General features: G+C 40.1%; 1 protein-coding gene across 1 annotated transcript in view; it reads left to right on the forward strand.

Annotated features, from left to right (window-relative positions):
- Positions 1-17,311, forward strand: part of mdga1 (MAM domain containing glycosylphosphatidylinositol anchor 1) — a 95,860-nt gene that overhangs the window by 47,106 nt on the left and 31,443 nt on the right. Inside the window, exons 5-8 of the mRNA XM_029498574.1 lie at positions 236-368; positions 10,696-10,965; positions 12,899-13,228; positions 14,710-15,009. Of these exons, the coding sequence (XP_029354434.1) occupies positions 236-368; positions 10,696-10,965; positions 12,899-13,228; positions 14,710-15,009 (1,033 nt within the window). The remainder of the gene's footprint in view (positions 1-235; positions 369-10,695; positions 10,966-12,898; positions 13,229-14,709; positions 15,010-17,311) is intronic.

The following is a 17,311-nucleotide window of genomic DNA, read 5'->3' on the forward strand; positions in this document are numbered from 1 at the left end:
GAAGTGACTTTTACACAAGATTACCACCCAGTTTAGTAAAACCTCAAATAAAACGCCTCAAGCTTTTATGTATTATGCAACAGTGATTTAATATTATTCGATTGACGTTTTGAATAATTAGCCCATATTAATAACATAAAGGACAATGCAGTAAAACCTTTTTTTTTTTTTTTTTTTTTTTTTTTTTTTAAGAATGCGTTGTTACAGGCCGGTGTTGTGTTTTTGTCCCATATAGGGTGAGACCAAGGTGCTGAAGCTGAAAAACCTCAGGCCAAAGGACTTTGCTGACTACACCTGCCAGGTGTCCGTGCGCAATGTGTGTAACATCGAAGATAAGTCGGTCACCTTCAGGCTCACAAATGCAACCAGTAAGTTGTTTGAAACAAAGGACACACACGCCAACACCAATGCAGCATTTTCTCCTCATTTTAACTCCGGCACTCTCTTTCACAGTCTTTGAATCTTTCATCTCGTCTGACTTTTCTCTCCTTGCTTGCTGTGTCTTGGCTCAGGAATCTCTTACTGCCCGTCTTTTTCTCTCATTGTTAAAAGGTCCCTCCATCTCTGCTTGTTCAGGAAATAGCATTCTCCTTTCATCCTCTCATTTTTTTTCACTTCCTTTAATCTCCGCCCGTCCATCGTCTCTCTCTTTACACGCGTTTTTCTTCTGCCCTTTGACTTTCCTCTCAAATTTGCTCTTGGCCTCTCCATCTCCTCGCCTGCCTGCCGGCATGTCATACTGTCTATCTGTCTTGTTTTTTTTGTTGCTGGGAGCTCATCTCAGGGCCGTCAGCTGTAATTCAGTTGTCACACTCCCTGTTATCTCCAATCCACTCCACACTGCTCTGTCCATCTCCACGCCACCGCCCAGCAGTTCTGTTACTTGCAACAGCACTGTTTGCTGTTGACAACCCTGTCAGGTTTATTATTGTCAGACTGATACACCACAAGGGAAAGCCCGGCGCCTGTTCAGTTTTAACCACTTTTTTTTTTTTTTGTATTGTTTTCTCTATTTTTATTTCTTTTCTTCTTGCTGCATTTTCAAAATCCCAGCACGAATTAATGTTTTGCTCAACAGTTAAAGGCTCAGTAGTTTTTTTTTTCCAGCTGTTTTGTCAGTCATATTTAAATTCCTCCCTTTGTGTCAGTATATTCAGTTGAAGGTCCATTTTGTCAATCCACTCAAGGACTTTTCAAGGTTTGATGTGTAAATTCTTTCCCTCTCTTGATCAGAGAAGCCTGAGTAAATATATAGTGAAAATCTGGAAACAATAAAGTTGTAATGAGAGTTTTAGCAGGAAGCCAGCTGTAGGTTAGAAAAGCCGCCTTATCAGGGAATATAAGAGCCCTAAATATCCCAACGTTGTAAAAACTGAAAGATTAATACTCCCTTGAAGCAGTAGTTTGACATGTTCGTAATGCACTCTTTTTGCTTTCTTGCCTGGAGTAAGATAAGAGGATCGATTCCATTTTCACATCCCTCTGTTAAATATGAAGTTAGCTTAGCTTGAAAAGTCTCATACTTCAATCTCACACTCATTACATCTAAATCATCATCTATAGTTGCATGTTACTTCACTAATTAAAGTCTTGCATACAAAACACATAAATGCTTCTAAAATATGATGCACCATTATAGAAGAGCTCCACAGTAGTATATATATTTGATTGGACCTGAAAGTATTTATCAATAATCCACCATAATTCATTCCATAGTAAATTAGCTGTTTTAATTTAATGTGTGGAAAGGCTCATTATTTTCTGAACTTTTACAAATCAAATTATCAATTGATTGAGCCAAAGCAAGGAATAATTGAAAAAGTCATTAGTTGCAAGCCAATATAAAATAGTTCAAACTTGTTACAACTGAACTTCAACCGTAAAATGCTGCTTTTGCACGAGTTCTTTGCAATATTGTTTTTCACTTATATATATATCACCATATGATATTTTCATTGCATGGGTACTTATGCTACATCAGTAAAATAATATTATACTTTCCCACGTGGATCTGCATACACTATCTTTAATGATATAGTGTGAATGTTCGTAGTTCATATGACATGCACAAAAGAGACAAGACACACGCTTCTCTTTGTCTATGTTTAAGTGATTTCCACAAGTAAACATGACTTTATAATTTGCAGAATTCTACTTGAAGGAACGTTTGCAAATCAGATAAGGAATAAAGGCTTCTAAAAAATTCTCAAACTGTATGATGTGTTGTCAGGCGGAAGAAGAGAGCGAGGCGATTGCGTAGGAATTTATAGCCTGAGAATAAATAGGTTAGAAAATGAAAGATGGACAGAGCTTACTGATTTCCTCGAGAGAAAAAAAGAAATGCGCTAATGAATCAGGCTCAGGTAAATGTACTGTGGCTCGCTGCCATGTTATTAATTAGAGCAAACACCTCATAGTAGAGACGGTAAATGACTCATGAAGAAAGAGAAACGCCTTCAATTAGAACGAAAATAGAACAAAAAAAAAAAAAAGGTCTAAAACAGCTGTGGCTTTTTAATTCTCATGTAGATTAAGGGTGACTAATGGTGCCATGGTCCTGAGTTACTTTAGCACACAAATGGCTTTTACATATAATGCACATGAGCTAATAATAAACCTTAAATCGATCATCACCTTCAGAAGTATCAACAGATAAAGCAGGTCAGCTTACACACATAACACATACAAAAACCACCGCAACACTGGCAAAGTGGTCGAGACGAGCCGGTCAGTCTGTCTGGAGGCCTCACATCCTCACATAGCGACAGAAAGCACACAGCAGCTGGTTTGGTGTGCGTGAAGTTCCCAGCCTGCTCCCCCGAGTTCAGCTAATAGTACGAACTTAGTCTGGATGGATTCTTCTGCACTTTAGAAACTGTTGTTCTGTTTTATGGTGACTCACACTGCATTCACAAACTCTCTAAGAAAAAGACAAAACAAAACAAATGAAAGAACTAACTGGCAAGTTTCCTCGAAGATGTTCACTGTCTTTCACATTCTTGAACCACCTTCCACACTCCTACAGTAATAACAAATTGACTTCAAAAGCTATTATGCTCTAATTTTTGGAATTCGCAAGAGTAGCGTCATATGATTCACAGTTGAAGAAAATGTGTTAAAACACTGATTGAAGTGTCGGGAAATGTTACTCTGCTGCCACTGAGGAACCTGCATCATTGGTTTGGGGTTTGTTTGTTTTTTCAAAGGGAATTTGAATTGAGACTGAACAAAACAGTGGCTTCTTGGCATGAGGATATTTGTCTTTCTGGCTTAATAGAAGCTTTTACGGACAAAAAAATACAAAGGGAAAATGTGCAACCTACAGCAGAGTACACACCATACATCACCACCTGAACCATGGATATAAAGTTCAGGTTGTAACGTTTATATATATATACAGAAGGAATAATATTACAAAATACATATTTTCCAATTTGTGCTGTGTAACACATCTAACACTGTAAGGAACTTGAAATACTTGATGTTAGGGCTAAACACACAGACAAAGAATGTTTGCCACCTCTGAAAAACCACCGCAGTAAGAATATATTCCATATATTCAAGTTAAGATGGTTAGTATGTCAACCTATATCTTTCAGCCACAACACTTTGAGAGGGAATAAAAAGTAATCTATGGCTATGAATTTAAATCAAACTAGCTACATGGCACAAAAACATATACGCGATGTTGCTATCTCAGAAAACCACCTCTCTTGTCTCAGATCTCCAAAATCACAATCAAATGACAAGCGTGACAGATGAGGGAGAGACGCTGAAAAGAAGGAAAATTACCACAGATACAAAGCAGATAAAAGGAAAAAGACACACTGGGGGCAAAGAGGGGGCGAGAAACAGAGAGATGGACACAGAGATGTAGACATTGCAAAGGAGGGAAACAAAGAATGAATCGCTGCCTTGTTTATAATATGTATCTAATGAGTATATATTTTGTTATTCCCCACTGAGCTGCCTTTTCGTCCTTGCTGTGTCAGTCACTGCTTAGATTAGATTCAGCCAAGTAGGTCACACCACCACCACTGAATCACAGTGCTGGGACGAGTGGATTGATTGATTTTTATATCGTAATCTCAGTCTGGGATTTGAGTACGGGGCCCGCGCCCTCCAGTAACAGCCGAGAGCCACCAAATCCTCCTCTTCCGCAGCTCATAAAAAAACAGAACAAGCTGGGGCAATGCTCCTGAGCTCCATGTGTTATTTAATGTGGCGCAGTACGGGGATGGGGGGGGGGGGGGGGGACAAGGACGGAACAAGTCTGAGACATGTTCAGGGATGGACCCGAGCATTAGATTGAATTAGATTGTTGTACCGTAAATGAATGTGGACTTTGGGTCTTCTCACGTATTGTTCGTATTAAAGGAGAAATGCGACGAGGAAATGAATATAAAAAAGACAGATGCCATGCCATGCCTCTTTATATCGTCCTATCATTCACGAACAAGGAAATGCTCTTTCCTCTCCTGCGGTCCCGACTATATTTCCAGGAAGCTAATACAATACTTAGAAATCAAATAATTATAAATAATGATTCTGACCCGATCTGCTGTGAAATGACACAGAAAAATAGAACTCGCCCACATTATTTATGATAAAATTAGACAAAACAACCTATTTGTACCCATCAAACTGGAGGTAGTTGCCAAATGCAGTTACACGATTTAATTTGAGTTCTTGTGATCTTTAATATAAATGTGACAAAATGTTGAATCACAGAGAAATTAAGCAATTGTGTGTCAGACTAACACATACTCACTCACACACACACACACACACACACGCCAAAACTGGTTTATCCCATTTATCCCACATATGGGCAAGATTATTCACTCTTTTATTGATTACTGTAAGCCTTACTACAGTATACCTCCACAATAATATGACAGCTGTACAAGTGTGTGATATATATGATTAGATCAATAGGTGGCAAATCCTGCTGTGTGTGACATCTCCCCTGAAAAGCTTAGAAATCAATGGCCAGTCTGTTATCCTTAGTACTGTTTAAACCTCTGTGAGAGGATATTTTAGTGCATCTTGTGCAGTCCGTTTTATATATAAAGCTGTAAGCTACCTCTGCGTGTGGTCTGAGGAAGTCAGAGAGAGAAATAGAAATTAACAAAAAAAAGAAAAGCAAACATACACATTGAAGATGATCAAATATACCAAGTGTTCATTTAAAGTTTTTTTATTTTTTTTATTTTAGCTTTTCCTAATTCAGACATAAATGTTCATGTTTTGGACATTTAATAGTAAACATGTCTTTTGGCTTTGCACTTGTTGGCTAGCAGTAAGCCTTCAGTTTGTTTGTTTGTTTTCAAATCTTCTCTGCATTTTCTAAATCACTTCTGGAAAATCAAGTTGGCTCTCCATCTACCATCTACCATCTACCATCTAGCATCTAGCATCTGCCAGTTGGCCATGTTTTTTTTTTTTTTTTTTTTTGACTTTTTGGTGACAACCACTGTTCCTGGGTGCAAAACTCAAACATACAACTGTATGACTTCGAGCTCTTTCCATCCTGTCACCAATCCCTCTGCTGTGACTTCATGCGCAGAGGAGTCAGTGAAAAATACCCAGCACGGTGGTGAGAGAGGAAACATGCAATAGTCAGTCAACAAAACAGAAGAATGTGATCTCTGCGTGACGACAGGAGAATGTAAAAACACAGACGTTGATGTTACAGATGTAACCAACAGAGAGGGAGAAAACAAATAAAGGGAGCGAGACAGTACAAGTGTGGATGAGAGAGGGATTTGTTACCTGGTCGTAAACCGATGTGACAAACATAAATCCCTTTACTTTGGGAAGAGCACTAGCTGATCCTGCCGTTACCAGCACCCACGCATCCCCTGGAAATTGAAGCTATAATTCTCAAATCCTCAGTTCCTCCCCCCTCGTTTCACTCATGCGCTTCTCACTCAGTTTTTTCCCCCTCTTCCTTGACTTTCTGTCAAAGTTGCCCGTTTCTGTTCATTTATTTGGTTGTGTATTTCTTCGGTAGGAAAAGTACTGCGAGAGCTTTTGAGTCATCTTAAAAAAAAACAAAAATTATAATATGATGTGTGTGTTTTCTTTGGAGACTCAAACATGGTGACTGAACCGTGGCAATGATCAGACCCAATTAAGACACAGCTGTTCAATTCCCTGTGAGTGTGACCAATTCTCTGATGTAGGTTGATCTTCCCAACCACGACGGGCCTTTTTCACAATTTATTTTCGATTAATTGTCTTGCCTTGTCCCTTCTGCCATCGGAGGTTCAGTGTCCCTCATTATTTTTTAAATGGTATGTGACCTGAAATGTTATCAAAGATGTAGAACTGGGAGAAAAAGTGAACAGATAATAAAAACAAAACAAAACACATAAAGAAAGAATAACTCTCATAAAATAACAACACTTTTTTTTTTTTTATTACAACTGAAAACACTCCAGTGAGTTTCAGTAATTTTCAATACCTGAAAAAATAAGCTATTGAAATAAGCAGATATAGAATATGGAGACACTAAAACATTTTTGTGTGTGTGTGTGTGTGTTCACATTGTTGTGTTCTCTGTGTAACCCGTCAGTGGGTTAGTGAATATCTCTGGGGCTGTCGTGACTTTTCATGACTTTTTGTTTTCAGAACCGTAGTCGGATTGAGCCTTCGATGTCATTCATCATAATAGACAGAAGCCGGCGACAGACCCTGGATAAGTCAATTATCAGTTTAAAACAAATAGACACACGCCGTAATAACATTTACCTTTAAACTAATGTATGACACAAGTGCACTCTGAGGAAAACTGCGTGATTAACTTGTAGACTCTCCTTGATTTGTCAGGCTTTAAAATGTTAGTGTAATCAGTTATGACAACATATGGAGCGGCACAATAATATAACCACAAGCACCCCGATGCTTTATTCAACGGTATTTAACGGGAAAATTACCAAGCAAAACAGTTTCCACTGAGGGTCATTTAATACTCAGAAAGCAGTTCAGTCCTACAGGGCTTCACTTGCCTAGTTCGGCGACACAATTGGAGTGGACAGTGCTATTTATGTGCTGATTGCGGTGGTTACACCAGTGAAATTTCTTCTCCGCTTGAGAGCCATCACTACTGAGATTAGCTAAAGAGATATCCCATTAGTGTGCTTGTATGCACTTTTGCATGAATATTTTTGTCATCCATTTTTAGAGGGAGCGAGCGAGCCTGTGTGCGCGCGTGAGCAGCCTTGTGCGCTTCTTGTGTTAGCAGAAACGCGCATCCGTAAACTACTTTGCAGATCCTCTGTGCACCTCAGTCATTAAGGCGATTGCAATCTGTTAAAAAAGAGATTAGATGAGAGGATCTACTGCATAAAGTCTATTAGAGGAATGAATTGCTTCCTGCAGCCGTGGAGTCGGTCTCTCACTGAGGATTTTAATCTCTCAGGGTGATAAAAGCCTGAATTCAACCCCCCTCCAACCCCCTTTTCCTCTAGAGCTCATTTTAAAACGAACCGTCCGGAGTACACTTAACAAACTGCTCAAACATAGATATTTAAAACCTTAAATATGCTTTCCTGAATTGCCCAATATGGCAGCAAGTACATCAAAGAATAGAAATCTAAAATTAAATAAGTACATGTGTTTTTTTTTTTAATACATTTTTCTGGATAATCGCGCTGAAGCTTTCTTTCATTTGACAAAATGCCTCTGGGCCAGCTCATACCTGTTCTCAGGAAGGATCAGCTAATGACCTTACAACTCATAATATCTATCAGGTCTCACTCTGACACACCGTTTGTTGCTGCCGTCATAAAAGAAAAGCAAAACCATATTCAGCTCATATGTAATCGCAGGACTAGTAAGTTAAACCTTTAGAGACAACAACAGAAAGGACTGACTACTTTCTTTTTTGACCACGAGTGGTGATGACAGAAGACACGGCATGCAGCCGTGCAGTGTTTTATTTTACGACGATGCAAACAGTGTTAATGGTTGAACGATGTGACTGGCCCAGATGAGAGGTGACACATACTGCTGCAGGTAATTCTTTACTCAGGTTTTTTTTTTTTTTTTTTTTTAGTAGTTTCCTCCGGTTCAGGTTGGATTTGTTTATTTTCTACAAGCATCTAAACCTATTAGAGAGTGTAAGCCTCTTTCATCTTCCTTCATCCGCTGAATTGGAATAAATTCACATTGGCAAATAAAATAGGTGTTTACCGCTGTAGCTCCAGCTCCTTTTATTGTGTGTGCGTGTGTTTGGTTGTGTGTTCGTCTTTAGATTTGGTGCCAGAGGAGATGAATTCTCCAAACAAGGAGCATATATGAAGCAGATGAATTCATTTGCAGAATAAGTGAGAGAAAACTCTGTAACAAGTTCAGTTGCCAAGTGTATTGTTTGCTTTCATTTTGTCTCTGAAATGACCCTGGAAGCATTTTTTTATTAGATATTATCATGCTTCCATGTGCGGGAGAATATAATATAATAACACAGAGCCTTGAAGAGCCGCTACAGAGAAACGTTCATTCATCATTCATCTTCAACCGCTTATCTGTTTTTGGGTCGTGGGGGGTGCTGGAGCCAATCCCAGCTCACACTGGGCCCAGGCGGAGGATGCCCTGGACAGGTCACCAGTCCGTCGCAGGGCAAACACACAGAGACAGACAGAGACCAACAACCACTCACACTCACACTCAGACCTACAACAATTTAGAGTCACTAGTTAACACAAACATGATGTCTTTGGAAAGTGGGAGGAGACACATGCGAGTACAGAGTGAACATACAAACTCTGGGAATCGAACCCACGACCCTCTTGCTGTGGAGCCACAGCACTATCCACTATACCGCCCACAGAAAAAAAAAAATAAAAATTAAAATAAACAATCTGCTGTGCCCCCAGATTGTTGCTCTCCATTTACTTGTCGAACTTGGCCAAATAGTAACTGTAAGACGTCTGTTTACACATATACGTGCACAAATTTGCACAAAAGAGCTCATTACGACAAACCCAGGCTTGCAATTCACATCCAGCGAAGCAGCACCGGCAGAGTAGCTGTGCCCCAGGACGTTTTTATGGGCGGAGGAAACCTGTCTATTTCACTAGTCCGCCAAAAAGATTTTTGTAGCCGTCCTTGGGATTTAAATAGGTGCCATTTTGGTCACCTTCCTGCCACCCCATTCACACCCTCTGGCAAGATAAAGGAAAAACCTATTATAAGATGTCACAGGTAGAGCCACATATGTGATTTGGAGCTTTTTGAATACTTCAAAAAGGGCAGTATAGCTGTCTGTGTGATGGCTCCATGTAATACAGAGCTATGGAGCTTTATTAAAACACACTCGACAACACACACTGTATGACTGTGGCCGTGGAATAACAAAGTAGTCTATTAAAGTACTACTGTCCAGCTATAATTAAACAACATAGCAACACGGTTGTTGGCTTCGGCTCACGTTTTCTGCCTTCAAAAAATGCTTCAAAGGTAGAAATTCAGTCCTCATCTTTAAATTCTAGTTTGGTCTTTACCAACACATCTTCCCATCATGTAAAGTTTCAGACTGTGAAGACCGTTTAATTGACTTTCATCCTTTAGTAATTATGTAGTTGAGCCTGTTTTTGGTGCACTGACACTGTGGATGTTTAGTTTTCTTTTTTTTTTTTTTGTCCTCAACGAAAATCCTCTTGACGATTTATATAATTTTTTACCTTTTGCCCTTTCCCCCCACTCCATCTTTTATTCTGTCTTTCCTGGTCACTGTGCCTCTTATATATATATATATAGAAACTGTTAGGTTGCAATCGATCTTTGTCTGCCAGAATTTTTTATTTATTTGCTCTTTTTTTTTTCCTCCACTGTTGTATTTTGGGTCCTCTGGTACTTTTCCTGTTGGGTCTTTCATTGGAAATTGACATGGTGGCTTGAGGAAGATCCACAGAATGCAATGAGGGAGACGGGGACATCAGTTGCCTTTGGTGTATGATTGGTGTGTGTTTAGAAAGGGATGGAAATTCAAACACTCACATGAATACGTAATAACTCTCCTGCACTAACACACAGTGAAAAGCAAATACGCTCATATTTACACATGTGCACAGTGTGCATCATATTTGCATTCAGAATTTTATAGTAAATGGCTACCCTGCTTTCATTTGACTGAAGGTCGAGTATTGTCTGTGTTGTCTTTGGATTTGGATTTACACGGGGAAGTGTAAATTAACTTAAATGGTTCTGAATATATGGAGAGTCGTCACAGCTTATAGCAGATTAATACCAGTTTATGTGTAGATTTGACGCTTATTTTGGTTGAGAATTGAGTTGGACACGAAGTTTACATTACAGCATTAGTAGCTGTGGTAGTTCAAGACCAAGATCCTGGTTCGTGTGGACACCGTCATATTAATTCATTCAGCGGGAAACATTCTTCCACATTGAAACATATATAATATGCATTCACCCACATATAAATCAACACATACTCCCATTCTCGCTTTTAAACAATGTCATCACTCAGAAACCTTTATTTGGAGTGCAGAAACAGTTCACCATTGTCAGACATCAGCATCTGTAATTATCTCTGCTTTGCAACAGTTTCCAAGCACAAAAAAAAAAACAAAAAAACAATTTCATTCAGTTTTGTGCAACAAAAGAAGCATCGATTTGTTCTTGTAATGCTCTCTCTCTTCACCCCCCCCTCATGTCGTTCTGCTTTAGCTCCCCCAATGATCCGGCTGTCAGTCAATGACACGGTGGTGGCGGACCCCGGGCAGGATGTGTTCTTAACCTGTGAGGTGGCGGCAGGTTTCCCCGTCCCCACAGTGATTTGGTCACGCTACCCCGGCCCGCTTCCCCTCAGCGCCAAAGTCAGAGGGGCTACGCTGATTTTACGGGCGGTCACCCCGGCTGACGCAGGTTTCTACAACTGCACAGCTGTCAACAACGTGGGAAACCCCGCACGCAAGAATGTCAATCTGGTTGTCAGGAGTAAGTAATGGTTTTTTTGTCTCTAAGGGAGGGGGGGCAAAGATAGATTTATAGGCAAATTCTTCAAGGGGTGGATAGCATGCACATTTATTTAGTCCATACTTGCAATAATTTAGATTTGCCATTTACCATTTATGACACTGGGGACAATGTGAGTGATTTTTGATGCACTTAATTATGTTGTAATCAGAATGTGATTTTACTGTTGAAAGTTTTTTTATTATTATTTATTATTACTGTTGTTTTTATTCTTAGCCGGTTTTGACAAAGCAAGAACGCACAGGACTTGCTGGCCTTTCTCACTAATTGTAGGAATATGCCTGCGAACGTGTGCATACATCTATTTGTGTGTGTGTACAGTGTGTGTCTGTGTGGTGCGGGACACGCGAGCAGTTGATCCATCATTAGAGAGAGCTGATGTGAATCTTGTCAGAATAGGCGGGTTAAGTATCGCTCTTTTTCTAATTCCACTGCCTATAAACCAGAAGCCTTCCGCTCTCCCTCCCTGCTGGCTATTTTTAGGCCCTTTAATCATCTTTATTCACTCCAATTAGTTAGACTGGAGAGGAAGCAATTAGCGACAGTCTCTACTGTTAGTTAACACTGCAGAGAACGTATGTTGGATGGGTTTCTCCTGTTAGCTTAATGGGCCTGAACGCATCATCAAACCGGCACAGGTGGCAGGAGACAATGAGACAGACACACACACACGCACACGCACACGCGCACACACACACGCGCACCCATGTGTTCAGTGAGTGCATAGATGCAGAAGTTGGCAGTCTGGTAGATCACATGCACATGAAAGGTGTACCCAACATCTTCTGCACAGTGAGCAGGTACACACGATCGTGTTTACCGTATGGTCCACGGCTCCACTCGAGCGTCTTGTTAACAAGCTCAAAAGAAGTTCAAATGGAGCCCCGCCCCCCACCCACCTCGCCGCCTCTCTCTCTCTCTCTCTCTCTCTCTCTCATCAGTGGGGAAACGGAGAGCTGTTTTGTATTCAATATGGAAATCTGTTGGGGGAACGCAGCGTTTGAAACCGAAAATTAAATGTGACAGTGTGAGAGTTACTCTTTGTCCTTGATTTTGTCCCCCCACCACCCCCCTCTTATCTTCCTGTTATTTTATTCAGTTTATGGCTCCTTTTGTCTCTCCTTCCTTTACAATTTGCTTCTTCCTCAGTCTTTTTCTGTCATTCTTGTCCAATTTCCTCTTCCTTTGGTTCCTTTTTGTCATCCTGCCCCCCCCCCCGATACCTCAAACACTATGTCACACACTCCTCTACCATCCTTTATTAGCCATTTTGCCCCTCTTCTGCTCCACTGTTTTCTTTTAATTGCCTTTTTGCTGACACACTTGCTCACTCTGCCTACCTCACAGACTCCAAAGCTAATTCTGTATTTTTGATGTCAGTTCTGAAAGTTCAGTTTGTTTATTTGTATTTTAACAAACCTCTGAGGCGTGACAGATGTGAATATGTACTACAGTAGCACACATTTAGAATAAAACAAAGGTTATAAGTAGATCATTAAATACATATGATGATCTACTGCTGGGAGGGAGGGGCACAAACTGTCATTGTTGGCACTCATTAAATCAAGGTGCTAATTTACAGGAAACTGTGCTGCAGCACTTCAGCGGGGACTCTACAATAATTTTAATGCTAAATGTCACTCATACCAGAGTATACATCTGGAAGTGGCAGAATAGTATTATGGCGAGGAGGAGATTGCCCTTTTTGTATACGTGGTAAATGCACATTTTAATTCAATTTGTTTGTAAAAACAAAACGAAAAATGGAAAGTAATCCAAAACAGTTAGTTTATTTTTCAGCATTTCCAAGTAATCTCTTAATGTTTTTTTAATTGGATCAGATATTTAACCCTTTCTCCTCTCTTCTTCTTTATTGTCATATCACCACACGCAGCAATGAGCAACCTGACCTTCCAGATTACACCGGATTCCAACAAGGACAGTGAGAGCATCCAAATGGGTCGAGACCTCAAGCTGTCGTGCCACGTGGACGCCACCCCTCAGGACAAGGTCAACTACACCTGGTACAAGAACGGTGCCCCCGTCTTCAACTCGGACAGCCTGATCCTGCTGCGCAGCGACCCTGACATGGCGCCCGGTACCAGCAGCTTGGAGATCGTGGACATGAAGTTCAGAGACTTGGCCACCTACAGCTGTGTGGCAAACTTCCCGGGCAGCAGGGTCCCAGAGCTCCGTGTGGATGTCAACATCTCCCAGAACAGTGGTGCGAATTTAATTTTCCTTTTCATTTCACATCTGAGACAAATTTCCATGAAAGTGAAACGGATAATTTGCGCTGTCTAAAGTAAAAGCAAAATACTTTTACATTTATTCATTTTCCTAAACTCTGATTGCATTAACTAGTCCGAAAGATCTAATTGGCTCTAAATCAGTCCATGTGTTTACCTGCTGATCAACAACTTTGCTCCAACATAAATCTTAAATGAATCATTTGAGCTCACTACATCCTGAACACAGTAAATGGTGAAGCTTCTTGATTACTTAAGCCCTCAGTGATTATATGTTTTTGCCCCTTCCTCAATATCTTTACATCTTACACAAGGGTACATTCGACAGTTGGACTCTCACTTGAATTAAAGTGTGAATAAATTCAAACTAACACATTTTTGTACGAATTTTAATGCAATGAATGAAGTCGGTCTTCACAGAATTAACTGTGCTGCTTTCACTTTTAACTGCACCAAATGCTTTGACTCAAAATGCGCCTCAGTTTATTTATTTATATTTTTTTTGTTGACTTGATTAGACTGAATTTCTAGTTCTTTGGATTTTTCTTTATGTAATGACAACAACAGTATCTTTGTTTACTCTGCAACGGGGGCCTGCGAAGGTGCGGTGGGACTGAGAGAGCTCAGCGCAGTGCAATGCAAGCAAATACAGAAAACACATTACCAAAACATCTTCATCAAGCTGACAACACATTAGCTGCAAACGCACAAGACAAAGGTAGCAACAGCACTTGTTGTGCCAGTTGTGCTGATATGCTATAAACCTTTGAATCCAATTACATCATTACAGATGTGTGATAATCTGGTGCAATATTTTTCCATGTCTTCTTTCTCTCTGTAACCAAGTTGCCCCTTTGTCACAGATACAATTTGCAGAATAATTTCAGTATTTAGTGCTGGGCAGCAATTGGATTTAATGTTTCCTGGTTGCATTGAAACTGCGTGATCGTCCAGTAAAATTAGCCATAAAGTCACTGTCGTTCATACCTTTTTATTCTCCGTCCGCCTCTGTTCTCCAGTTTACCAATTCACACCATCTCCTGACTTATTGTATAAGATCCAATTCTTTTATGTTCCAGTGTGTTTTTCTTGTGCACTTAAACACAAATTCATCCATAAACAGTTATAGTGCAACCATGCTTATTTGCTTTAGCTTAAATATATATATATTTCAATAATAAAATTCTGAAATTGTTTTATATCTATAGAGCATTTTAGTTCAGTTCATTTACAAGCTGCAGGATATTAGATTTCCTTTATATTTCCCCAGAATATAAAAAGGAAATGAATGGATGTATGAAAGTTGAACTTGTAGTTTGTGGAATTGCAAATAAAACTTTTACTTTTCAAATACATTAATCATGTTGCTTTTAACTTTTGTAGCTATAAGAGATTAAACACTTTTTTACATTTGGTTCACCTCTCTTTCTCTTCTGTATCCTCGTTTTTCTTGCAGTCTTTCCTCCAGTGCTGGCGGTTCCAACAGGGGGTCAGATTGTGAGTGTGCGAGAGGGAGGAAACGCTGAGCTGGTGTGCTTAGTGGTCGACGGCAAACCACGTCCACCTGTACTGTGGTCACGGACAGAAAAGGACTTGCTAATGCCATCAGGGAGTCCTGTGGTGGAGACGCCTGATGGCCGCCTCAGACTAAAGAACGTCAGCCGGGACATGATGGGGGCGTACCGGTGCCAGACGGCTCCGTACAATGGACTCAACATCAAACGCAGAGAGGCGCAGGTCCAGCTCAATGTTCAGTGTAAGTGTGGCTCAGATGATTTCACTTCACTTTCACCACTATACAACAAGTTCAGTTTTTATGTGCAGTTCTTTTTGACGCCAAAACACAATATTTTTTGATTTGCTCCACCCTCAGTACGAGGCCTAATCTTTACACTCTTCTCTAAACAATGTGCTATAAAAGGAAATGTGTGGTTTTAAAAAAAAGGAGACTTTAAGATGGACACCTTTTTTGTTAAAAGACTTCCATTTGTGTATAAAGGAATAAAATCTTTCTGTATAAAATAACTATTTCTATTATAACCATTTACTACAATTTTTTATCATGCCAACACTTCTGGGTATAGCACAGCTGCCTGGCTGTACTTTCATAAACCCGAGCAAGCTGTGAAAATGTCATGTAATAAATTGGATTTGGATTATACTGGAACCTATTGCCTTCAACAATCACATTGTAAGCCTCCTCATTTATTTAATCAAAGCAGACAAAATCGCTCGTCACCTAAAGCTACAGGTGCATGCTGTGAGGTCGCAGGTTCGCAGCACTTTACAATACGAAACCTCAGATTTTACAGCAAAATCCTGTTGCTTTTTCTCAGGAAAAGAGAGTTTGCACGGATATCGTACCATCACAGATCCGTTTTCTACCCCCGCTGAATGTTCTCACTCGAGCACACCAGGTGGGCAGAATCAGCAAACCGTATACAGTAAATCTGCCAAAAGCATCAAGCAGTTACATAGGACACAATGCTGCTTTCCCTGCTGCTGTGCTTTAACATATTACACTGGTTACACTGGTTCATATAAAACATGAAAGCCCTCAGAAAATAATCTTGACAGAAATCAGCTGCACTGAGAAGTCAGATATTAAAGTTTCAGTGTTTAATTTTGACACCAATTAAAAAAGATTTATTAGTTCAAAACTACATTTGCGACTTTCTGCTATGCATCTTTTTTTTTTTTTCAAAATAAATACATTTTAATTTTAGTCATGAAAAGCCAGCAAAATTTGTTTTTACAAATCAACACGCTGTTTTACTAAAAACTTCAAACATCCATTAGCTTAAAATATGAGATGGGTCACTAATGTACTGTTTAGGTTGAAGCATGCCCTCTTGTGTAGCGGCGTATTATTGAATTGGAAAGTGTTTGATTTCAATCGGCAATTTTACGTTAACACGCATCCAAGTGTTCAATTCAGCACTTTCAACACATTCTCAGTTTGTCGCACGTACAAGGTCGAGTTAAAAAGGCTACCGTTAATCAAAGCAACAAAATGTAGGAGATAAAAGAAAAACATGAGGCGACAAAAATGATGGACTTGTGTTTTGCGACACTGCGGTTGCTGCTGTTATTTACTTATATGCCAATTATGCAAAGGTGGAAGGGAAATGTTTATGCCTGTAGACAGAGCCATTACAACTATCTATCCTGAACAGAATCACTAAAGCCACTAAAGGGGTTATAAAGTGTTTTTCCCCCGTGCTTAAAAGCACCAACTAGTAAGCCTAAGAGCATTTGGGCCGCTGAGACCAATTTCCCAATCTGACAAGGTTGATAAATACCGACCCAATGCGTCCTCTCCTCTCCTCTTGTCTCCTTTCCTCCGCTTCTGTCAAGAAGGGTTTACAGAGCTGGCTAATGCAGAAAGAGTCTTTTCTTTGCTTGCACACTTTCCCTCGAAGAGCGGTGGCTGTTCTTCCTCATTGCCATTCTCATCATCATCAATCAGCTAACTGTTGGCCATGAGAGCGGACCTCTCCGTCTTCTCATCCCTTTTCTGCATGCTGCATTCTCTCATTCTCTCCCTATCTCCCATACTCCATCATTGACTTCTCTCACTTTCACACCACACTTCCCCTAACATTCGTCTTCCTCATTGTCTGTTCCTTTAAGAGTCCTCTCTCTCTCTCTCTCTCTCTTTCTCTTTCCCTCCCTTCACCCTACCTTGCACACGCTCCCCCAAAAACTCTCACACCCTCCCTTCATTTCTCAGTCTCATGTAAATTGATTTCCTCTTTGTGTGCTGTAAATGTTAGGCTTGGCCAGTGTTGCATTTCCGGATGGAATCCATTTTGCATTCAGTGAGACAGATAGCAATGGCGCACTTACATGGATTATGGTTTTTCTGACGATGAAACATTACAGCGTAGTGCTGTTGCTCCCGAACAGGGAGCAAATAAATGCAAAAACAATGCTCCGGAGATTTGAAACGTTAAGTTTGAAATTGAAGTAACCCAATGACTTGAAAAAGTGAAACCCACAGCTTAAAAACTTACGTAATTGTTAAAATGAGTATTTACAGTCAAGTAAGGGAATGG

This window comes from Echeneis naucrates, chromosome 3 (assembly GCF_900963305.1).
Source record: "Echeneis naucrates chromosome 3, fEcheNa1.1, whole genome shotgun sequence".
Lineage (NCBI taxonomy): Eukaryota > Metazoa > Chordata > Actinopteri > Carangiformes > Echeneidae > Echeneis > Echeneis naucrates.